The 25,694-nt window shown below is 37.0% G+C and overlaps 3 protein-coding genes across 3 annotated transcripts; 1 reads left to right on the top strand and 2 right to left on the bottom strand.

The window, feature by feature from the left end:
• The first annotated feature begins 1,822 nt into the window (after window positions 1–1,822).
• Window positions 1,823–25,488, top strand: LOC117228909 (uncharacterized). Its single transcript, XM_076528577.1, has 9 exons — window positions 1,823–1,948; window positions 2,777–3,430; window positions 7,139–8,406; window positions 14,731–14,923; window positions 18,588–18,611; window positions 19,285–19,943; window positions 21,635–21,776; window positions 24,034–24,081; window positions 24,749–25,488. The coding sequence occupies exons 1-9, from the start codon at window positions 1,823–1,825 to the stop codon at window positions 25,406–25,408; spliced, it is 3,774 nt and encodes a 1,257-aa protein (XP_076384692.1). The 3' UTR covers window positions 25,409–25,488.
• LOC117228844 (protein G12) lies at window positions 14,478–16,110 on the bottom strand. Its single transcript, XM_033484855.2, has 2 exons — window positions 15,799–16,110; window positions 14,478–15,405 (listed from the first exon to the last, which is right to left on the bottom strand). The coding sequence occupies exon 2, from the start codon at window positions 15,292–15,294 to the stop codon at window positions 14,593–14,595; it is 702 nt and encodes a 233-aa protein (XP_033340746.2). The 5' UTR covers window positions 15,295–15,405; window positions 15,799–16,110; the 3' UTR covers window positions 14,478–14,592.
• Window positions 20,998–22,408, bottom strand: LOC117228948 (protein G12). Its single transcript, XM_033485057.2, has 2 exons — window positions 22,363–22,408; window positions 20,998–21,875 (listed from the first exon to the last, which is right to left on the bottom strand). Exon 2 carries the CDS (start codon window positions 21,873–21,875, stop codon window positions 21,225–21,227), a length of 651 nt encoding a protein of 216 aa, XP_033340948.2. The 5' UTR covers window positions 22,363–22,408; the 3' UTR covers window positions 20,998–21,224.
• Window positions 25,489–25,694: the final 206 nt, after the last annotated feature.

Below are 25,694 nucleotides of genomic sequence, written 5' to 3'. Positions count from 1 at the left end.
TTCTTCTGCATACATTTCTGTTGTATTCTATTGAATTTTTTTATTATATTTTTGTTGGACATCACATTCAATTCGCAAATAAAATTTTCGCTGTCAATTTGATTTTTTGATGCAATGAATAGTTCAGTGAACGTATTATAACTTTGTAAAATCAGGATTACCTCGAGAAAGATATGAAATGTCACACAGTTTTTCTTGTTTTTTTCGAGTACGAATTACGGTGTAGTAGTGTACACAAATGACCCTAAAATTACGTAATCTGATAATACTAATCTGCTTCCAAATCGATAAGATAGTTGAGACAAAAATGCTTTACATATTTTTCATCGAAGAACATCTTAAAAAATATGTTGGTCAAAATTGACAAATAACGTGATAAATGATCTTAACTATATTCAGTTAAATTTTTATCAGAAAAATCCGTCGTTCGAGTGTTGAAATGAAAACTGTGAAACTGATTGTTTTAACCGCCACGATAGATTTAGCGTTAAATATTGATAACAAGAAACCGAAATTTAATTCCGATTTAAAAGAATGGAATAACATTCATAGTTAACAGGCCATTGCTACTGGAAACCTCCGTCACAGAGTTGGACGAAACTTTATTGGGATCGATATTCGATCGAATAAAAATTTCTCTAGATAAAAGTTTATTCGAATAAAATTTTATTCGAATAAGCTTTCGTTCGAATAAGAATTTATTCGTACAGGGAGTCATACGGAAAGTAATTGATTTGTATAAAAATGATAAAATATAAAGTATTTTTTCATAGTTGAGCGATTTATTTCTACCATATTCCTTTTTCGAATTATTCGAATAAATTGAATAATTTATGACGAATAATGAATTATTTGAATAAAATATTCGACCGAAAGGAATTCATTCGGACAATTATCTTCCATAAATATTAATTCGAAACAATCCGAATAATGTCCAACTCTGCTCCACTACAAGTCAGACATGTCAAAGTATGGCATGAGATTAAGAGAAGAAATAAACGTCAACTTAAAAACGTCGACGGAAAAATCTTCACAAAGTAGAAGTTAGGAAATTGTCACTATATTATGGATCTTCATATATTTATAATATAAACGTGCATACCAATGAAATTTAATTGTACTACTATTCCGTGTCATCCACAAGTAACTTTCTAGTCATCATAAGAAATGATTCCTTCTTCTTCGGATATTAAGAAAATGATTACTGAAAACGAGAATTTGCGTAAGGATCTGCACTCAAATTATTAAGTACTGAAAAACAGACCGTCGCCCGACCATCGAATATTTAACCGGAGCGTTTCACCGAGTTTCAAAATGGAAGAAGAACAGAGGGCCGCCTGTTTGTTAGCAAGTTCTCCGGACCTGAAAGGTCGCAGGAGTGGATAAATCTTTTTGTTCGTCCGCCGGCGCGATGCGAGTGACGTAATATCATTTAGAATTTATATTACCGAGTTCATCCTGCAGCCGCGCTCTTCACCGCTTCCGTCGTTTTCCTCGTCCTCCTGCAGTCCTCTGTATCTTGCGAGCTGATGCAGGGCGAAAGGAAGGATGGAAGAGCCGCGAAATTACGTTAAACCCTCGCGAGATAGGGCACTCTGGGAACCTACAACTTCCATTCTACCCAAGAAAAAGCGAAATGTGCCCGGTTCTCTCGATAAAACAACTGACGTGCTACTGATTAAAGAATACCAACCAGGTCACTTACCACCTACGTAGCATCTCGATAACATCTGTTATTCTGTATTCATTATCGTCTTTTCGATTTTTGACCCCAACACTGCTCGGATTTCCCAGATGGTTGTTTACGTAATGCTTCGATGCAATGAAAACTGTGAGATTACCGAACTGCCAAATTAATCTAATCGAATCCATGCGAAGTCAGTATATAAGCCGGACCGCGAGGACTAGCAAGCATCAAACAATCGAGTTCACTCACAGCAGCAACAAGGTAAGTGAATACTGAATTGGATCGGTTTTCGAAAACTGGCAGACACTGCCTATCGACTTTAACACAGTCATTTGTGCTCTCGACTTGAAACATTCTAAATTAGTCAGAAGTTACGCTTGACATTCAATTTCTCTTTCATCTTCGAAAATTGCTTCGCAAAAATTATCGAATCTATTTAAAAAGTTACGATTCAGAGTAAAATAATTATGTTTGAGCGCGCCACGGATACAAACTAGTTACCATAAACTCGCAAAGTCTCGATTCGTCAGGCTGTCTAGAAGCAACCGCTTTGAACAGCTTTTACATTCATTCCATTAGTGCCGGGGATCACTTTCATCTTCGATCAAATAATTTAATCGTCCTCTAAACTTTTGCCGTGCATCAAATATTCATCTCCCATCCCAACCACGGGCCAGGCCCGCGAAATTGCAGTCGAGTTTCGCTTTCTCCCGAGTGAGTTTCGAGCTAAATGCCACTTATGGCACGCAAATCGAGTTCGTGATCTACCTGGATTTGTCTTAAAGGGCGAAGCTTCTACTTTCATCTTCGTAAAGGGTTTTTTATCAAAAGAATTGTTGAGTTAAAATATTCGATAGAGACATAGGCGATACAATTCTCTAAAAATTTCGATTAATTTCTCCAAGTTTAGATAAATTTGTCGCGACTTAAACCACCATGTATTTATAAACTGATCTCTCTCTCTCTCCCTTGCAACAAATCCAAAAACATTGATCTATCTAAAGAACAGTCTGAAATTTTTTTTGACAGTGGAGACCGCCGATCAATTTTACCGTTCACTTAAGTTTCCGTTTGATTTCTACTTCGCAGATGAAATTCATAGTCGCAGCTTTGGCCATCCTGGCCGTGTCCAGCCCCATCAATGCCTACAAGCTCCCGCGAGTGGGTACTGGCGTTCTCGCCGACACCCTGCAGGACTTCATGGACCTCGTCCCTGTAGACAAAATCATGTCGATCGTCATGCAATACCTGGCTGAAGACAAGGAATTCGGTACGCTGGTCACCTTCTTGAAAGGACCCGAATTCAAAGCTCTGATCCACGATGCTGAGGCTTTGCCCGAGGTCGTCGACCTCCTGAACTACGGACAGAAGAACGGTCTTGACGTCTACCAGATCGTGAACAAGATAAACAACTTCATCGGCCTGCCAGCCATGACGCCACCCAACACCTTCGGAACCATGAAGATCACCGGAGGAATCCGCGGCTTCTTGGACGATGTTGAAGCTCTGATCCCTGTTGACAAGATCAAGGAGCTCTACCACAAGAAGATGGCCACCTCCAAGGTGTTCGTCGACTTGATGACGAAACTCAGGTCCCCGCAGGTACAGACGATCGCCAACGCTATCTCCGCCAACCCCAACCTGAAGGTCCTCCTCGTGAAGGCCAAGAAAGTCGGCATCGACACCGGGGCTGTCATCCAGTTCTTGGAGACGTTCCTTGGCATCAAGATCAACATCACTGTTTAAGCAATGTTGATATAATAGTTGTCTCAAATGGTTTTCTACGATTTTCTACGATTTTCTGTAAATTCATAATGTTTGTAATTTCGTACAATAAATCTGCATATTTCTAATCTGGTTCCGATTGATTGTTCTGGTAATATGTAATAGACGTATCTTATCGGATAAAGCTGATAAGTCCAGATGATACTCGGGAAGAGGTGCTGTACAAGCGTTCCATAGAATGTGGTAGAAGCTGATTACTTATTGTTTCTCATCATTTTTATTTCGTTGTATATTAATTAAACCTTGCTCCAAGCGTTCCATAGAACGTGGTAGAAGCTGATTACTTATTGTTTCTCACCATTTTTATTTCGTTGTATATTAATTAAACTTTGCTCCTGGTCAAGAATCATTAGACAAAAGGATATAGCATCGACTACGTCATAACAACTAATCTTTTTTTAATTTACGAAAAGGAGGGAAAAGTGGTAAATAAATGTTTGATCAGAAAATATAATATAAAGGTTTTATACAGTTAGAATAATTTAATTAAGAAAGTAAATACAGGTTTTTGAACAGAAAGGTTGAAATTTATTATTAGACTTATTATTTAACTCTTATCTGTTCCGCATTTCAACAACTTAATTTGTTCTTTGGTGTCAAATTATTATAATGACAGAAAATCAATGTTATGAATAGATTAATCTTTAGAACTTCACCCGTTAGCTTGTAACTAATTGAACGAACTAAATTATAAATAGATGGAATTTATTTAAAACATTAGGGACTGTATGAAGCCTACAGGAGAACATAAAGAGTAATATTAATTTTAACATTTGATAAACACACCATTGCACACACCTTAACAAATTATAACCTAATATCGTTATACTTACAGAAAGGATTACTTATTCTGAGTAACTTAATATTTAGATCACAAGCAATACTATTAATAAGGTAGGGAGGATTAGAATTAGGTGAAATTATATAAATATTATTTTAATTAAATAATCATTTCATCTCTGCCATTTTTATACTATGGACAGTACCATAATATATCCCAGTCTTGCCAGAGACATGATATACAGGGTGTCCCAAAATTATGGTATTTCCGGGAAATAAGAGGTTCTTGAGATCATTTGAAGCCCAGATCCGCTGATTGGCTCGGCTGCCTTGCGCCAACCGAGCTCGTCTTTGATTGGTCAAAGTTTTTCGTTAATAACTCGTAAACAAAACCTCGTAGAACATTTTCGCTAAAGAAAAAGTTGCTCACAGTAAACTGTGTACCAAGGTTTTTTTATTTTCATAAAACAATCTAGAGTCTAGAGTATTGCATACTTTTGTAGGAGAATTGATTCTGTAAAGATTTACACAGAATCTGCTTCACAAATCGCTCCACATTTCTGATTAAAATTTTTCTTTCAAAATCAATGAATGCGATTTTATATTTCTCTTATGGTTCAACTGATCTACCATTTCAAAATTCCAAAAATAATGAAACTATCTCCCTCTGCGCATTGAAATGGGACCAAGATAGTAGGTATTGAAAGTAATTAAGACATATTTTTTAATTATTCTTACATGTTTACTCTTTTATATTCTACAGCACGTATTTTTTTGTAATAAATATATGAAATTAACAGTTTATTTGTCACTTTTATCACTGTCTAACTTTCGCAACCCTTTTGATCCTCGTAAAAATTAATTTTTTAATTATTGAATCATCAGGAAAATATTTTTCGAAATTCAATCTGCGGTTATTCATTTGTATTTCTTCATGTGCATATTTAATATTAGGTAGAAATAAGTTCTTCTCGATCTTTTTGGTAAAATTCTAGATCTATTTAAAAATAGATGTAAAAAGTTAATGGTTGGTCAATATTCTTTTCATGCTTTTCTTTACGTTAAGTTAAAAATTATCGATGTTTTACCAATCAATAAAAATTTGACTAATGTTACTTTCATTTCCCATTATTGTCCTATTTAGAATATTGCGATAACAAGAAGTTAAATTTCACGAATTCAGACTATTCAAATAGAAAATGTGCAATTGATATTCGTTGCAGAAATTAAAAATTAAAATATTCCATTCTTCTACTTTCAAACTTTCGATCAGCAAGCAAATGACGGTTTTAATTAATTAACATAGCGACTACAAATTTTCCGTGGTACATTTTTAGACATCGGATGAGTAAACTGTCTCGTCGTTCTGAAAAAACATGTGTGCTAATTAATTTTCCAATCGATAGAATATCGGATACGGTATCACTGTCGGAGACCTAATTTAACTTCATACTAACGATAAGAAATTAAATGTTCGATTTGGTTGTGCCCACGAATATCATTATTACTGATTATAACGATAAATAATAAAACAGATTCGTTTAAAGATACCGGGGATAATCAATGTTTTTATGGAGAAGTTACAATAGAAAACTATTTTATAGCTTCCCGTTGTTGTACATTTCTCTCATTTGTTACATATCTGCGCGATCATGTTGGCTACCGAATAGAATTGTCATAGAGCTGACCAAAAATGCCCGCAATTTATTTGTCGATTTAGAGACAGCAAAGACCATATATTTTTCCAGTGAAAACCCGCAGCGCTAAATATTTGTTCAGCTATCAACTATACTACACTTTTCACACGTTCCGATCGACATCAGAATCATCTCAGCGAAGACAAGGATTGCAATTAGTTCGGCTCTTCGTTGCGAACATCTTTATTAAATCAGCTTCATCTTCGCAAAACTGTATAAATAAATTAAAATTCTACTAGAATATGCAAACTCGTATCGAACGAATGAGATTTGATCTGATCTTTGTTAATCGACCGAACTGTAAGCCGACAAAGCTTGTTATTTTAATACTTCACCAATGCGTCTAACTGTGAAACTGATAATACTTGTAGGTATCTATCTAACCGAGTGCACATTTCAAATCTTATCGCCCTTCCGAATGGAAATGTCATCGACGTCAGCTGGTTTTCTCCCGTATTTGATATCGTACAGTATATAAATCACCGGCAACTCATTCGGAACCACATTAGTCGCATCAACCGGAGCAGTCAAGGTAAGTCAAAGCAACCCGAACTTGCAATACTTCTTCTGGCTTAACTGTCAAAGATCATTTATTTATTCATTTCTCATCTAACTGTTTTATATTTCTTTCTCTGAACTCTCTCTCTGAAATTCACACTAACTTCAATTGTCAAGACTATGTATTTCCAATTTACTCAATTATTTCTAATTTACTCAATTAATGATTCTTACTCATTAATTCATTTATACTTGCTCGAAACTGTTTTATATTTATTTTCTTCGTGATCACTGTTGTCGTATTAAAACGTTTACATTCGTTAATTTCTTCTATTTCTATTTATTTTTCCTTTATTCATCCATTTACATTTAATTGAAACTGTTTTCTATTTCCTTCTCTTATCGACGCTAATGTCAAAAATGTTGAAACTTAAATACACATCGTCCTTAAGAAAGTGTTCGAAATAGTTAAGCTGCACCGGGAAAGTATGATTTAAATGCACAAGAGAAAGAAAGAAAATAGCGTTGTTTCGTGTCGAAAATGAATAAAAAAGAGAATTGAATCTATCCAAAGCTTTCGTTAGAACAAAACTTTCGTTTCGTCAATCAATCGACTACCAAAGTCGCATGCAAAATTCTATAAAAAGTCTCCCAATATTTTGAGTGACAAATCCAAAATTGTAATTCACAGATGAGAATCCAGTTGGCAGCCCTCACCGCTTTTCTCGCGCTCGCCTCGAGCTGCAGCGCGCTGCCTTCTTTCGGGAAGGGTCCGCTCTACGATGACGTGATGTACTTCACGAACATGGTACCGCTGAAGAAGATCACAACTATCGCGGTGAAGTACGCCGCGGAGGACCGCGAGTTCCAAGAGCTGATAAATTACGTGAAATCCAACGATTTTAAGCAGATGGTAGTGGAGGTCGAAGCCATCCCAGAGTACCACGTCTTCGTGAAATACATGCAAGATAACGGTGTCTACCTGGCTGACCTGACGAACAGGTTGAACAAACTGCTGGAAATACCGGCCTTCGTTCCGATGGACGTGTTCGCGACGAACGGTCTCAAGGGCTTCTACGACGAGGTCAAGGCTGAGGTAAACTACGACCTGTTCATCCACGGCTACGTCTACAAAATGAGGACTTCCGCGGCATTCCGTGGTTTCGTCGCTCACCTGAAGTCCGGCAATCACCAGAAGTTCATCAACGCTCTGTACGCGAACCAGAAATACTTGAACTTCCGCAACATGATCCAGAGCAAAGGCATCGACGTCGCCCTGATCGAGGATGTCATCTACACCGTACTGGGCATCGAATTCCCCAACCTTAAATTCGTCGTAGCCGTCCCGTTCTCCAACCCTCAACTCGGCCAGGACGTCAGAGACTTCATCGCTTTGTTGGACATGGACAAGATCATGAATATCGTGGCGTCCTACTTGGACGACGACCAGGTTCAGACCGCCATGACGTACATGTACAGCGATGAGTTCCACGCGCTCGTCCGCACTGTAGAAGCAATGAAGGAGTACCAAGAGTTCGTCCTTTACCTCGAAGACGCTGGACTCGACATGTTCGGCTTTCTGCAGCAGATTCACCAGATCTTCGGCATGGAGGACTACGTCCCGCCCAAGCCTCAACTCTACTTCGGTGCCACCGTCTTCGTCAACAAGGGTGGGATCAAGAAATTGGTCAATGACGTGATCGCTGTACTGCCCCTCGACAAGATCAAGGCTCTCTACTACGAGAAAATGGCCACCTCCGAGGCATTCAGGAACTTCATGGCGAAGGTCCGATCCGACGACTTCAAACATATCGTGAACCTAATGTACAACACGCCTATCTTCCTCGAGATGAGGGCCAAGATCATCGCCGCTGGAATCGATCTTGAACCGCTCAAGGAACTCGTCCAGAAGGTCATCGGTTACGACCTCCCTAGTGTGCCCTACTACTACTTATACTAACGACCCAATCTGGATTCTGTCTCGCGATTTGAATCCGGCGGCTGCTCCATACCACTGTGAAATTACTTTTTGAAATTGCGTAGAGTATTTAATAAATTTGCGGCGCACATAGTAGTCCTTTATCTTATTGTACCTGTAGTACCTGCTTGTCACTTGACAAGTCTAATCGTTGAGATCACAATGGGCGATGTTCGCCTTGCTGTAACTTTGTCAAAAATGGATGGAGGGAGATCAAACTGGGCTTATCTTGAAGGGTGAAGCCTCTGGTTTTAACATCTTGCGTTGCTCTTTGTTAGAGGATCATTTTGTACTAATAAATGAGCGGCAAAGTCAAGATGATTTCTTTTCTTGAACATTTTTTTTTTCTGTCGATTCTCCATGACAAAGATTGCGGTGTTTTCAAGCTCATTTTATGGAAGAACGTAACAATTAATGTGAAGATAGAAAACACGGTGTAATTTTATTTGTTGGCTTTAATAAATGATTCTAATACACGCGCTGGTTTATATTCAGTCCTAACAAATATAGGTACAGTAATGTCTCTCTAATTTATTCTTAGATTGTCCACAAAAATGGACAATTTAGGGAGAGGAGATACGATTATTCGATCCTTGCGGTTCATATTTATAGTCACGAATTGTCAAGAACTATAAAAACGAGCCGCAAGACTCGAATAATCGTATCTCGTCTTACAAAATTGTCCATTTTTTTGCACAATCTGAGCGTCAGTTAGGGAGACATTACTGTAGTCCTTTAACCCTTTCGCTCCGAACGCTGGATGGATCCGGCACCCACGTGGTGGCCCTCGGGAGACGAACGCCGGATACATCCGGCATGAATGATGTGACTCACAGCGACATAGGAAAGCTGGCAACATCGTGACTTAGTTTTCGGATAGCAGCACTTCTTCTGATCGATGCGTAAATCTTTTGACGAAACGAATAAGCCACACACGATACGAATCATATATATATATATATTTGTTCTACCTGCATTTTTTCATTACTGTTAAGTGCCATAAAGGAGTAGAAAATCGAGAACACTGCAAACTTTAGGATAAAGAATTTTAGAGAAGCTTTGTATTGGTACGCTCGCCTGCTGTGTAAAAGTATCCTCATTTCTTACGAGTATTACAATTTACTCTTCATTTCGATAAAGTGTTCAATGTATATTATATATATCGTGTCAAGGTTATGTCATTATATATTATATATTGTGTTTTATTTCATTACTGTATATTATATATTATGTTCTATTTTAATATTGTATATTATACATTACTGTAATAATATTATATATTATTCTTCCACTATTCTTCATTGTTAATGAGGCTCTTTGTATCTATTAAATAAGTTTATATCTTTTATGTAGAAATTTTGAGTCTATTGTTTTAAAGAAAAATCCCTTCTCTTCCAAAATACATTGTGGTGGGCGGGGAGGGGGGGGGGGGTAAATTGAATAACTTTTCTAAAATCGTCCTCGAAAAACCTCGTTTTAGAAATGCTGCTTAAATCTTCGTTAAACGTCTCAAAATTTCTATCTTCCTTCAATATTTTGCCATTCGTACGTAAACGTAACGCGAACTCGCGCTAAATGTAGTAAACATTAAACAGCATTGAATGACCTTGAACGATTTTCAAAGACCGAAGTATATAGGTCAATAATTCGATCTTGAAATGCACTCTCTGCTCACACAAAAAGGTATACAGTTCCTTTTAAAAAAGAAACAACAACAAAATCATCTTCATATCTTGGAAGCACGTCCATCTAGCAAAAATTTGCGACCATTGCAGAATGTCCCCCTTGAAACAGTGCAAGGTTCATTTGAAGCCTTTTTTGAAACTAACTATACCTTAGGAGATAATTGAGCGCGTTACTTCAAACAAGACACCCTGTATTTGTCCACAACTGTAGACTCGAAATAACGTAGGAACGTTAAACCTTGAATCCTGCTCTTTCCGATGGCCCCATAAAATTGCAGTGACTGTAATTGTCCATCGAGTTAGCAGCAGGCTTCTTAGACTCGATTAACTCGTGCAACGAAGTATGGAGGGGTGAAAAGTTTGAAAGACTGCGAGGACAGCTCTTTTTGTTTTCTGTTGCGCAGCTATGGTAGCGGAGATCATGTCTCCGGCTTCCTTTTTCCTGTTATCTAGCTTCCCGGGTTCTCCTGCTCCTTCACCCTTCATCAAGTCTACCCCCAACTCCTCCACCATCCCCCTCCAATTTTTCTTGCCTCGTGTAAGACATTTCTCAGCGGGATTTCCCGCTTCCCTCGATCATTCGGCTTCCATTTATCGGCGTTACCCGAAGCTTCTTCTTATGACTTTCCATTACGAGGAACAGCGGCGATAGCACCTCCCGAGGCTTATTAAATTGTAACAATTTTAATTAGAGACGCGCCACGGCACCGGCTCGTCTCGTCCTCTCTTTGTTCCTCGTTCGGTCCTCCTGCTGCTGCGAATACGCGCCGGCTAAGACAGCCCTCTCCGATTTCCTTTTAAAAGTTAGCGCCACGTGCTCGAGCCCAGTCCTCTTTTATTTATCGAATGGCCGCGAGCACCACCGGCCATTCGACGCACGCGGCGCCCCTTTGCTTTCTCGTTTGATCGGCGAAACTTTCGACGCGTTAACGAAGCGCCGTGCCGCGCCGCGCCGCGCTGGTCCCCAATGGCGCACCGAATTGATCACTATAGCCGGGGAAACGCTAAGCCCCGGCACCGCAACCCGCTTCGACGGCGAACTTGCCCTGTGATTCCCGAATCAACTTTTTCGAGCGGTCTTCGATTGATAATCGAATTTTTCTTGTTACCATGAACTCGATTGTTTGTTCGATGCTAAATTGGATGTCATAAAAAACCTGACTATAGCTGCGTTAACTCCTATCACAGATTGACCGTAATTCTGGACTTGCTCGGATGCTTGTTTTTTATTAATCTTTTGAGGAGTTCTCAGGAACATGTCTAAAATGCGTCAAGATTTTGATTTGTTTAGGATTGAGTGATCTGATTTTTACAAATTGCTAACGTTTACGCTGCCATAATTTCGAAAAGAATAATGTTGAAGCAATAAATCTAGCTTGATTTGGAAGGCATCCCATTTAAAATGGTCCTTAATACTTGAGATATGACATTTTTTGGATGTTTCATGGAATCCAAGTCAGGAACATGTTTCGGTCCTGTTGTAAAGTGTAAAGTCCTGTTTCTGTAGGTTATATTATTGTAAAAATGATTATTTTAGGCTATTTTATGACTATTTTAGACTATATTAAAAATAAAAAGTCGAACGTTTTATTCTTGTATGATTCCCTTTTACGAAATTATGATAGTTTACAGTAATTTGCTTGGAATGATTCATCAGCTATCATATTTATATTTGAATTTTAATAAGATAATGGTCCTTAAAGTAGGTTATCGATAATTTCGTATATACAGTAGCCCACAAAATTTGTAATTCCTACAAATAAAATAACTTTTTCAAAACTGATCAAAACGATTTATTATTATTAATTAATATTAATAAGTAAATAAATTAATTAATTAATACTATTATTAATGATTATTTTGCTATTAGTAAAAATGAAAATAAAATATTAATCCTATAAACATTGAGCCTATAACAAAACTTTAAAAAATGCCTTTTGTAGATCTCGATAACTTATATGCGTGTTGAAAATTTGATCGAAATTGGTTAACCCAGAGTCGAGCTGCAGACGTTGAATGATTTTAAAAACTGCAAATTTTTTACAGTTTTTGGTAAAAATCGTGATAAAACTGCAGTTTTTGCGATTTATTGTAATTTCGATTAAATTTTCAACATGCATAAGTCACCGAGATCGACGAAAGACATTTTTTAAATTTTCGTCATCATAGGCTCGGATGAAGAAGTTATAAAACGAGAGATTTTTATTTTTTTGTCATTCCAAGTAATAACAAAATTAAGAAATAAAATCATTTCAGTCATTGTCTAGTAGATTAGTCCCTCTATCATTAAAAACAAAATCGGGTCATTTAGTATAATTTTAAAATAGTTGTTGCGTTTTCAAAGGTGTACGAACACTTTCATGGGTCACTGTATGTATGGGAATTATCGATAAGCTATCGATAATGTTTAGCAGAATTTATCGATGAGTTATCGATAATGTGATATATCAAAAAACCTAGATGATGTATCGATAATTGTCAAAACAATATATCGTTGATGTATCGATAACTTACAAAACAATATAATTGATAAACTATCGATAATTTTTGAAACAATGTATCGATAAACTATCGATAACTTACGAAACAATATATTGATAAACTATCGATAATTTTCAAAATGATATATCGATAGACTATCGATAAAATTCAAAACAATATATCGATAAAATATCGATAATTATCGATAAAATATCGATACTTATCGATAAAATATCGATATTTATCGATAAAATATCGATAATTATCGATAACATATCGATAATTATCGATAAATATCAAATAATATATCGTTAAAATATCGATAATTTTCGAAACAATGTATCGATAAACTATCGATAACTTTCAAAACAATGTATCGATATACTATCGATAATTTTCGAAACAATATATCGATAAACTATCAATAACTTTCAAAACAATATATCGATATACTATCGATAATTTTCGAAACAATATATCGATAAACTATCGATAATCTTTTAAAGGACAAATCGATTTTATATGATGTGTCGATATATGTTCGATAACTTTTTAAGCGATATATCGATAAATTATGGATAATTTTCTTATCTTTACATCACTATCGACATAGATCAATTTCGATACGATTTATCGATATCATTCGATATTATGTATTAATAATATATCGATAATGTTTGTCACACCGTACCAACGTAGAGAAACTAAATTTCTCAACGCGTAATACACATGCTACATTGTAAAACGTCAAATGAGAATTGCATTGTGTTGTGGCCAATATTATTTTTAAGTAAACTAGTTATGCATACATGGCATTGTTTCATAGGATGCAGAGAAATCACAAAGAACAAACGCACTTAATATGACTGGTGTATATGTACCTCTGCTAATAAAAATTAACGAATCAACCATTGTACTTTGCTCCGGTATGTTCCAAGTAAAAGGAATAAAATCCATTAAAACGTCATGTGGATTATACCGTTCTTCGTGAACAAGTTCGTCGCATTACTCGTTAAGTGAAACGTCCAAATTCTAGGAATGATAATGATTAGATACTTCGTAACGATCAAGCCCGATGTCGCCACTCAGGTGTCCATCGCAGCGCTCTCGACTCGCGAACACGTGTGGCTGATAATGACTCGTCGGAGATGGCCACGTCCGCAGTTAATTCGCAGTCAATTAAAATTTTATCTTCACGCGACAATAACGCTCAAACGATCACGGAAATTTCAATTAAAATTTTATCTACGCCCGGACAAAGACCGGCGCAACACCCGCCGAAATTTCCATGACGCTCGGCTCAGTTCACCACTAACTTCAAAGTCAATCACGTCATGAATTCTTCGCCCGTTCAATGTCTCCTGCTTCGTCGTGAAAAGAATTTCTATGGACATCAGTAAAAATATTTGCAATTTATTGTCAATATACTGAGAGAACAATATAAGCGATCCTTGTCGTTGACAAAGATCGAAGATCCACAGCTTATCGGTTATTGAAGAAATTTTAAATAGAATTTTCGGATTAAAACAATAGAGTTTGACGTTTATAGTCAATGCATAAATTTCGATGTCTAGAGTACTCGAGAATTAACGGCGGTTGCCGGAGAAAATATTGTTAACCGTGGTGTTCTCTGAAATCGAGTACGCAATGTCTCTTGGAATCTAGCATAACCGAGGTACAGTAATCTCTCTAATTGACGCTCAGATTGTCCACAAAAATGGACAATTTAGGAAGAGAAGATATATATATATATATATATATATATATATAAATATAATATATTTATATATAAAATATAATATATATATAAATAAATATATATATATATATATAAAATATAATATATATATAAATAAATATATATATATATTTTTATAATCGTGGACAATTTATAACTATAAAAATAAACCGCAAGGCTCGAATAATCGTATCTCCTCTTCCCAAATTGTCCATTTCTCTGCGCAATCTGAGCGTCAGTTAGGGAGACATTACCGTAGCTTTCTACGTGAGCAGGTTCTGCGTCAGGTATAAATGTAACAGCCAAAGCAGCTCGCCGGCGAACCTAACTTCGAGGCCGCTCTCCTCCGCCCAGAAGTAATGATGATGCATCATCCTGTTCTTCTTTATCGCGTTGCACAGTTCCTCGAAGTCGTTCGACTTCAGCAGCTGCAGCAACCTGCGGAAGCTGCCGGAATACTTGGCCTTCTGTCGCAGCAGATCGTCCAGCTCGTTCAACGGTATGAGGCGCAATATTTGGTCGACCATCACTGTCAATCCACCGTCCGCCATGTCCCTATTGTTCCGGATGTACCGCGGCGCCATTTTCCAGCAGGTCTGCACTTTTTCGGACCAGTACGCGACGTCCAACCCATTTTTGGACAGGACAAGCGCGATACGGTGCACTTGGGGCATGTTCTGTAGCTCGCGAATTAAAAATCTCTTGTGGTCGTTGATGAAGCTGACGGTGTCACCGATCTGCTTGTCGTATTTCATGTAACGCTCGATGACTTCCTGGACGTCGTTCTGCGGCAGGAATCCAAGGATGTCCCACAGGTCTTCCTCCAAGGAGCTGTTGTCTTTTAACGGTGGCTGGCTCATAAAGTCGATTTCTTCCGACGTGTGGCGGACTCGATAGGCTAAGAAGCCTATTAACGCCACCGAGGCTGCGGCGAACGCGCTCATTATCAGTATCTGCGGGTTCATTGTTGCGGATTCTAGTCTGTTCAACTTAGATCATAGTCATCGCGTCGGAATCGGGAGAATTTGTTCGGGATTAGTTTGCCATCGGGTCTGCAAGGTTCTTTCAGGCTTCACCTGGAAAATTCCATACAATGCGTAATTGTTGGTCGAATATAGGCAATATTGAATCAAACATCGTTATAAAAGTATTGGGGATCTTTATGGAGAGGAAGTTTCAATTATGAGAACATTTGATTAGATACTTAATGCAGGAAATGTCTGATAAATGCTGTGATTCTGCAATTGTGTCTAGTTAAGAGTTTGAGAAATTGTGACTTGAGAAACGTAAGTTTTCGGAATTTTTGTTCGGGAAATTCGTGGTCTTTTCATTTTAGTGTATACCTTATCGGAAAATACAAGAACTGGATCATTTTCATTACTAATTCGGCGACGGAATGTCTGACAATGTTTGACTGTTTTACGAAGATGTTATTCACTGTGTACTTCGAAGAAAATGTATATACGAACGTTAATTGTTGCATCCAAAGTGTGGGATATCAAATAAAGACGCGGATTTCCGGAGCCATTGCGCGTTAACGAACACTTCCGTAGGGTTTGAGGACTCCGAACGCGGAGCTTGTAACAGGTTATGGCAGTCGAAAGAACTTTCGGCAAGAGAAACGTCTCTCGCGGAACCGTTGTAAGAAGTTTCTAGATTGCGGAGCGTAATGACGATGATAGAATTCGGGTTTGTTGTTTGTCGAGGGTTCAGCAGCCTCGAGACAATCCAGACTTTAATCGCATTTTGATTTCCGCGAAGGATGAGAAGTAAACTTGGCCCAAAACATTTCCAAACTGCTGCATTCACGTCTCTCGGTAAATAAATCGGCAGCATTCATTATTTTATGCGATAGTGGTTCAATATATGCGAATTGTTGAAATTCAAACTGAGAGATCGCGCTCTATTAAAGTGGCAATTAGGTTTAAACAAAATTATGATCGCGAATCGATCGAGGAATCCTGACTTCTGGCTTGGGGAAAATGAGTTTATTATCAGGGGATAATTGTAATAGATTTAAAATTTTATTTCTGTAGGAATTTTGAAACTTTCGAGGGCTCAAATTCAAGCTCGAGGATCACACACTATGATAGCGTCATTTTGGTTACGAAACAATTTCGAGGGTATGTCGAAAAATCCATAAATTCCGACCACTATTAACTGGCGAATTTTCAAACTTTCGTAAGCTAGAGGAACGTCTACTATGCTGCATTTAATGACATCTAAAAATAATTAAATTGAACTGTTATAAAAGGCAGACTAAATTCAGGACACTTTACTAATAAAAAATCACTAACGAAATAACAGGGAGAAGTAACAAGCGTGAATTACAGTCTCTGGATTCAGAATCTGATGTGACATTAAATAAATAAATTTCATAAAAAAACATGATTTCATCCAAGACACTGTAATCATTAATATAAAATAATAATAATAATAATAATAATAATAATAATAATAATAATAATAATAATAATAATAATAATAATAAATATAAAATATAAATATACTAATAAAATAATATACTATATAATATTATACTATAAATACTAATAAGATAATATAAAATATAAAATATACATTTTATATTTTCGACTAAAGCTTCATTTGTTATCAATACACTGCAGTTCTTTATACAAAATAAAATTTGTCTTGCCGATTACATGAAGGAGAAGCTATCTAATATAAATAAATCTATTTCTTCATCTAATGACGCTAATACAGTAGAAGTAAATTCTTCTTGTGCTCCATTGCTCCGTGTTTCGTTTATAAAATTTTTCACTGATATGTTCAATTCGTTCGCTATTTGTCGAATAGACGCACGTGGATCAACTTCAAAGCAACTCAAGTATAGCATATTCCTCGTTAGTAACAAGTTTTCACACATTCGGTAGTACAGCATTCTCTTCCCAATTGTCAAAATCTTGCAATGCCATGAATGTCGCGTGCTATTGCTACGCCTACGTGATTTATCGATTTTCTCGCTAAGCCGATGCGAAGGTTCGTCGGAGTCGGTCAAGCGTATGATGCGGCACGCGCCGCGGTTTCTTTGACTCGAATTCCCGGAAGACAACACAAAATGGTCTGTCTGGGGTGTGAGTCAGGTAAGAAAAACCGCGGAGCTAGAAGGTACGTGTTAGGTACAGTAAATTCTTCCCAATCATCCCTCAGCTTGTAAACGAAATGGACAACTTGGGAAGAGGGGATATATTCGAGTCTCGCGGCTCGTTTTTGTAGTTGTTGAGAGTCGGCAGCTATAAAAACGAGTCGCGTGCTCGAATAATCCTACCCACTTCTCAAGTTGTTAACTTTTTGTTTAGAAGTTGAGGGGCGATTAAAGAGGATTTATTGTACTAGGTACGTGACTGTCGAATCGTGGCATCTGACTTACGAGTGACGGTCGAATAAAGGCTTCTGGCCTACGAATATCGGTCGAACGTAGGCCCGAATAGCGTAACTCCGCTGATATTTTCTTTTGAACGACATACACACCTTCTTTGACGTTGCCTTTAATATTTGTCCAGTGCTCTTTTTGTTACAATTACAATCTGTGTAATGAAATAAAATAAGTTACTTGCTACGTATAATAAATAAATATGGTCAAAAGCATGTCGTGTTTGTTCTCATTCTAATTGGAAGAATTTGATTAATATATAAAAACGTGTCGTGTATACAAAATTAGAAATAAAAAAGGTAAGTCAAGGTTTTTACAATATATTTGTATTAATATACACCTGCATGCTGGCCACTGACTTTCAAGTTAGTCGATTGGCTCGAATTTTACAATTATAAAAACGAACGGCGAGGCTCGAATAATCGCGAGCGAGTGTCCGCCAATTACCGTTTTCAATTCCAAGCTTTAGGCTTTCTAGGGAGAATTTACTGTACCCCACGTATAGTTTTCTAAGAATCAATTTTTGTAGTTCCATCTGTAATAAGAAATTTAGAAGAACTTGACACGTAAGCACGTTCATGTGGAAGAAAGCTAAATAAGATTCATCTTATTTAGTATAATATGAGGCATCATTATACATATACGAGTTATTCATTATGATTATTTCCAACTACAATTGGCTATTTTTCTCGATAATATGTTCTTTCTGAAGAATATAAAATGATTCACCGATTAAATGTTATGTAGCATTGTGTAAACCATACACTTAGAGATAGTGATAGTGTGATAATAGTAATGATTAGGTATGCAGTATATAAACTCGACGACAGACTGACCTAGCATCAATCTTCTTCCGAACCGCAGCAACGAGAACTTCAGAACCTCAAGGTGAGTATCCAATTAACACATATTAGTAGAATACTGTCAAAATTATCTAACAAGTTGTCACTGTTCTGTACTGTGTAAGATGTTTCCCTGTAACTTGCGAAAATAATTCACTATAAAATAATAATAATATCCTATATAATAAATATCCTTCTTTATTAAATTCTATCGTCATCTCTATATTTTTAATTCCTCAATCTTTTGGAATCAGAATGCATAATTTTATTATTAAATTGTACAGCACTACAATTGTTTCTTGACATTATAAAAGTAATTACCTGTACAGTTCAAACTTGTCCGACAATTAAACTTTTTCCTACTTAATTCCTGCGGATATTCTATTATTATGTCAGAAGCATCATTACAATTTCAATAACTGTCAAATAAAAAATCTAAAGTAATTCTAGCCATAAACTGTCCGTATTAGATCCAAGAAAAGGATCAATATTGATCTGAAAGAAATAGATTTCAAAGTTTTCAAGGCAATGGTCTGAATGGATCTAAACATAGCTGCGAGTAGTCATGAACACATTACTATATCAAATTTTGTTTTATAAATCTGTCAGGTATTGTGTTACTAAATATGTCACCTTATACAACCACTTTGCATCACATCCTTATTTCTCCCAACGTTTCATAAAACCAATTAAAGTGTCAACAAAAATTCTGCTCGCAGATGAAATTCGTAGTAGCAGCTTTGGTCGTTTTGGCAGCAGCCGGTCCCCTCGCAACCGCCTGGAAGGTGCCCCCAGCAGGCTCAGGTGCTCTCGCCAAGGAGCTCCAGGACTTCGTGGATGTGCTCCCGGTGGAGAAAGGCGTCGAAATCGTCAGAGCCTACATTGCTCAGGACAAACAAGTCCAGGCTCTCCTGAAGATCGCCGGATCTCCGCTAAGCTCAGCCTTAGTCAAGGAAGTGGAAGCAGTGCCTGAGTTCAAACAGCTGGCCAACTACATCCAGAAAGCCGGCCTGGACATCTACCTTTTGCTGAACCATTTGAACAAAGCCTTGAAGCTCGACCCGATCAAGCCTCTGTCCACCTACGTCGTAATCAGTGGCAACGGAGTCAGTGGTCTTGTGAAGGACCTGAGGGCAATCATTCCCTACGATAAACTCCAGGATTTGTACATTGAGAAGGTGGAGAAATCCGCCGTGTTCAAGGACTTTATCGTAGAAGTCAGTTCCTCCAAGTACCAAAAGTTGCACGAAGTCATAATCAACAGCCAGAACTTGAAGAGCATTGCCCTGGAATCGAAGAACGCTGGAGTTAACCCTGATGACTTCCCTGAAGGATACAGCGTGCTCTTGACTGCCCACGTTGTCCGCAACCGGGCCTAACTTCTACAAATAATGAATTAAAACTAAAGCATGTTCTTTCCTTTGGAACATAATGAAATAAATATTTAGCTTATTATTAACTTTTGGAAAATTTTGTCAATGATTAACACTGTTCCGATGCCTTTCCCGAATGTCACTTCTTCTGTCCCTCCTCAGTTTATTAAGTGGTGAAGCTGGATAGAGTATTATAATATCATATTATCTTTCAAAGTTAAGTTTCCTTAATGGTCTAAGACAAATTCAATAATTTATAGATATAGAATTATTATGCAGCGGATTTTGTGTATTTTTTTATTTAACACTGGGTAAACGAAACAGAGCAACGAAGACATAAGAAGAATTTTTAAACATAGTGTTAGATTACTCTTGCTTTAATAACAACATTGACTTCTCTTTCATGGAATAGATAAGGTAAATTTTATTTTGTATAAAGATCCGCAGTGTATTGATAACAAATAATGTTTCTATTTAAAAATATAAAACGAATATTAGTGAGATTATAGAGTCTCAGATGAAATCGAGTTACAGTTTCTTATGAAATTTATCTAATTTATTTAACGCTTAAGGCAGACATTTATATTGCGGGAAGTTCTTGTAGATTGCGCAGAGCTTCGTCTCCTATGTCCAAAGTTTTGTATTGAGAGGTGTTCAAAACGCAGTCCTGCTGTTTCGTGTATATCTATTTTTTGAGAAGAAAGATACACCTTGCTGTCATAAAGAAGAAAATTCGGGACGACAAATAAGTTTAAATTCTCCACTATTTTTAACAGTCTCCTCGCCAAATTTTTATTCAAATGATTTACTTTTTTGACAAATAGGAGGATAAATGAAGATTACTTATTTGCCTCATTATATAAGAGAGTACGTGTTTAAGGATGTCATGACTTAATTAATTGACCCAAATTCCCAATCTAAATGTTTAAACTTAGAAATAGTGTTAACATTGCATTTCAACATTAAAATTCCCGAAGAACTGGTACAAACACCAAGTCTAAAACTATGAACACATAAATCACACCAAATGACAAAGGAGTCAGAATAAGATAATGAAAATAATGCTGAACAATACTATTTATTATGAAAACTTCGTCATACAACAACAATAACAATAATTAACAAACATATTCAATTATTCTCTATTTTCCTTAATCCGAAAACAAAGAAATATTTTTCCTTCATTTAACCGTGATTAAATGCAGGGAAAAAAGAATAATGTAGAGCCAAAAATCGAAAAGCCGAGCAAGAGAAACATCCAAACTTCAGTGTCGTTTTTCAGATTTCTAAGCAATGACTGCCCTGAGGACGGTCAGAATGCTGAAGAGCTGCTGGAAGGCCACGGCGTCGATGTTCTTCAGCTCGGCATCCCTAACCAGAATCTGATAGTGCACATTATTTAAGGCCTTCTTGTAGAATTCCAGGAACCTCTGGCTCATTAAGAGGTTGTAGTACTCAGTGAAAGCGCCACCGGCTGCTACCTTCTCATCGAGTAGGACCTGTCCCTTTTCGGTGGATACGAGAGAGCCGAAGTCCGCGGCGAAGCCTACGAGTCCTCCTGAGATCTGAGTGTCGGCGGAATCCGTGGCGTGCAATCGTTGACTGGCCAGCAACTCGTTTAGTTGTTTCAACAAATAATAGGCATCGAGACCAGCTTTCTGCATGAACGAAATCATTTCGGCATATTCGGGTGCAGCCTCGACGTCCATCATGAAATTGTACAGCTCCTTGGAGTAGAGAACCTCTATGGCAGCCTGGAACTCTTTGTCTCGAGCCAGGTATGCTATCACCAGCTTGCTCGCTTTCTTCAGAGGTATCAGGTCGAGGAAGTCCTGCAGGTCCTTGGCAAGCTCTCCTGAACCTGTCGCTGGCAGCCTGTAAGCGCTGAGGCCGGTGGCCAAGACCAAGACAGACAATACTGACACTGCGAATTTCATCTGGAAAAAAATCAGAATCTAGGTCAATTGGGCCCACAGGTGTGGATATTGATTGGTTTTGATTGAGATTGGTTCGATCAATAAGATTTCAAGTTGACGACTTGGATAATCTTTGTTGAATGGACAATTTATAATTGCTTTATTGCTGTACAGTTTGTGAATAAAATATTAAAGTGACTATATGGATTGGCAAATTAATCCAATCTCATGCTGCGGCAATGAAATTTTTATCAATTATTCCCTACTGTATTATTTGGTAAAATAATAGATCTTTGAAGCGAAAGACTTTATGAATGGTTTGTAGTGATTACATTTCACTATTTAGTATTCTTACAATGTGATATAGAAATTAATATACAGAATCTTGCTAATTTTATTTGTTAAAATTGTATAAATCAATGTAAATTAAAAATTGAAATATGTAATATACGAAGTGTTTGATGTGCTTGTTAGTAGAAAAGAGCAAATATGCGATGTTGAGATTTACTTTCAGAGTTGTAGCTGCTTCGGTTTCAAACGTTTAGGAGTTTTTGATACTCCCTACATGCTGGTTGCGCTTTATATATTATGCAAAAGGAAGTGTCGAATACGATAAGATTATTGGACCCAATATCACCGACGATCGTAATCGATCGACGCCGAATTTCGTCCAAAGTTCTATTCGACGTCACACACTTGGGACACGCATAACTATTATCAGATTTCATCTATTTCAGTGGAAAAACTCGAGACGCGCGCGTCGCGCGTCGTTGATACATGAGTTTCGAATGAATTTTTTCGGAAATCCATAAGAAGCTTCTTTACAAAGCTTGAGCCACAATTTCCTTTGCGAATGGTTGTATCCTTCCGAGCAAAATTCTGAATAGCGTTTATTATGATTTTATTTCACGATGCATTGTGAATTTTTACGGATTTACATTCGTAAACTACTTCTTGGGAATAGACTCGATTACGTGACTCGATAATATCTAGTTTAGGAGTGTGGAAGTAGAAAGTAGAGGGATTTCTCAGAATTTGATTAATTAACTGTTATGTGCGTTGCAAATCAAATTCAGCGATAAAATTTAAAGTGCTGTTAGAAACCCGATTTTCAGCTTCGAAAAATCTAAATGTTATCTACATGAAATATTCTTTTCTCGGAGTTTCATTGATTCGGATCGACTTTAAAAAATTACAGAATTTTCAAAATAGATTCTGTTAAATAGTGAACATTAATTTTAAGTCTGAAGAAATTTTTCATTCCAGAAAAGTAGCCTGCAATTACAAAACTTGTGATCGAGATCAATTTCAACTTTGCGAGTATGGTGTTTTTATACTATTTTTGAAATTTTCCAATTTTGTAGGAATTTCAGTACCAGAGAGTTCGAAAAATATATGATAAACTAAATATAATTTCAAAATTTCTTACCTTTGAAATATTTGTGATTGATCACAATGTAGAGTATTATTCGGGATACATTTGTTTCTTCTAGTTTTACCTTGATTATGTGGACATGGCGGTTTTTAATTGATTTGGAAAAAGTTGTAGCGTAGAAATTGCTTCTTTGATCATTGAACTTCAATTCTAGTCTATAGAATTGACTTATTTTTTACGAACTAATGTAATACCTAATTTTTACCAAATTTTTTCCCATGGATCAAAAAATTTGTCAGGAAGATAATTCTTCCTTGATTTTATTTTAATTATCCTGTCCTAAACGTTCGAAACAAGAAAAATCAAAATACATATCTTATAAAGATAAACTGTAGTTTAAAGGAAATCTATAATCTACCAAGTACATACTCCACCTATAGACTTCTGATAATCATTTGTCCTAGTTCCCCCTGTGATAAGAAATTTAGAAGAACTTGACACGTAAGCACGTTCATGTGGAGGAAAGCTGAGATTCATCTTATTTATTATGATATGATGCTTCATTATTTACGAGTTATTCATTAGTTATTCATTACTTCCAACAACGATTGGTAACTTTCCCTGATAATATGTTCTCACTGATCAACATAAAACGATTAACTGACTATAAAATGATATGTTGTATAATATTGAATAAAACGACCCACTTAAAGATAATATAAATTTCGAGAGTGGGATGCTATCAATATTTTTGTAGTAATGATTAGGTATGCAGTATATAAAATCGACGACTGATTGACTTAGCATCAATCTTCTTCTGAACCGCAACGACGAAAACATCGGAACCTCAAGGTGAGTATCCAATTAACACATATTAATAGAATACTGTTAAAATTATGTAACAAGTTGTCACTGTTCTATACTGTGTAAGATGTTTCCCTGTAACTTGCGAAAATAATTCACTATAAAATAATAATAATATCCTATATAATAAATATCCTTCTTTATTAAATTCTATCGTCATCTCTATATTTTTAATTCCTCAATCTTTTGGAATGCATAATTTTATTATTAAATTGTACAGCACTACAATTGTTTCTTGACATTGTGAAAGTAATTTCCTGCACAGTCCAGACTTGTCCGACAATTAAACTTTTTCCTACTTAATTCCTGCGGATATTCTATTATTATGTCAGAAGCATCATTACAATTTCAATAATTGACAAATAAAAAATCTAAAGTAATTCCAGCCATAAACCGTCCGTATTAGATCCAAGAAAAGGATCAATATTGATCTGAAAGAAATAGATTTCAAAGTTTTCAAGGCAATGATCTGAATGGATCTAAACATGGCTGCGAGTAGTCAAGAACACATTACTATATCAATTTTTGTTTTATAAATTTGTCAGGTATTGTGTTACTAAATATGTCACCTTATACAACCACTTTGCATCACATCCTTATTTCTCGCAACGTTTCATACAACCAATCAAAGTGTCAATAAAAATTCTGCTCGCAGATGAAATTCGTAGTAGCAGCTATGGTCGTTTTGGCAGCAGCCGGTCCCCTCGCAACCGCCTGGAAGGTGCCCCCAGCAGGCTCAGGTGCTCTCGCCAAGGAGCTCCAGGACTTGGTGGACCTGCTCCCGTTGGAGAAAGCCATCGAAATCGTCAAAGCCTACATTAATCAGGACAAACAAGTCCAGGCTCTCCTGAAGATCGCTGGATCTCCGCTAACCTCAGCCTTAATCAAGGAAGTGGAAGCAGTGCCTGAGTTCAAACAGCTGGCCAACTACATCCAGAAAGCCGGCCTGGACATCTACCTTTTGCTGAACCATTTGAACAAAGCCTTGAAGCTCGACCCGATCAAGCCTCTGTCCACCTACGTCGTAATCAGTGGCAACGGAGTCAGTGGTCTTGTGAAGGACCTGAGGGCAATCATTCCCTACGATGAACTTCGGATTTTGTACACTGAGAAGGTGGAGAAATCCGTCGTGTTCCAGGACTTTGTCAACGAAATCACTTCCAACAAGTACCAAAAGTTGTTCGATGTCTTGAGCAAGAACCAGAACTTGGAGAGCATTGCCCTGGAATCGAAGAACGCTGGAGTTGACTCTCGTGACTTCCCTGAAGGATACAGCGTGCTCTTGACTGCCCACGTTGTCGGCAGTACGGCCTAACTCCCACAAATAATGAATTAAAACTAAAGCATTTTCTTTCCTTTGGGACATAATGAAATAAATATTTAGCTTATTATTAACTTTTGGAAAATTTTGTCAATGATTAACACTGTTCCGATGCCTTTCCCGAATGTCACTTCTTCTGTCCTTCCTCAATTTATTAAGTGGTGAAGATGAATATTATACTGGAAGTTTCTTGTTTATACTTTCATATGATTCATCGTCTCTATTATTAATTCAATCGTAACCTAGACGTAGTATCGTGTGCCTTCTTATAATTTTCATA

This window comes from Megalopta genalis, chromosome 1 (genome assembly GCF_051020955.1).
Source record: "Megalopta genalis isolate 19385.01 chromosome 1, iyMegGena1_principal, whole genome shotgun sequence".
Taxonomy (NCBI): Eukaryota; Metazoa; Arthropoda; class Insecta; order Hymenoptera; family Halictidae; genus Megalopta; species Megalopta genalis.
The sequence above is the reverse complement of the archived record's forward strand: the minus strand, read 5'-3'. Positions and strand labels throughout refer to the sequence as shown.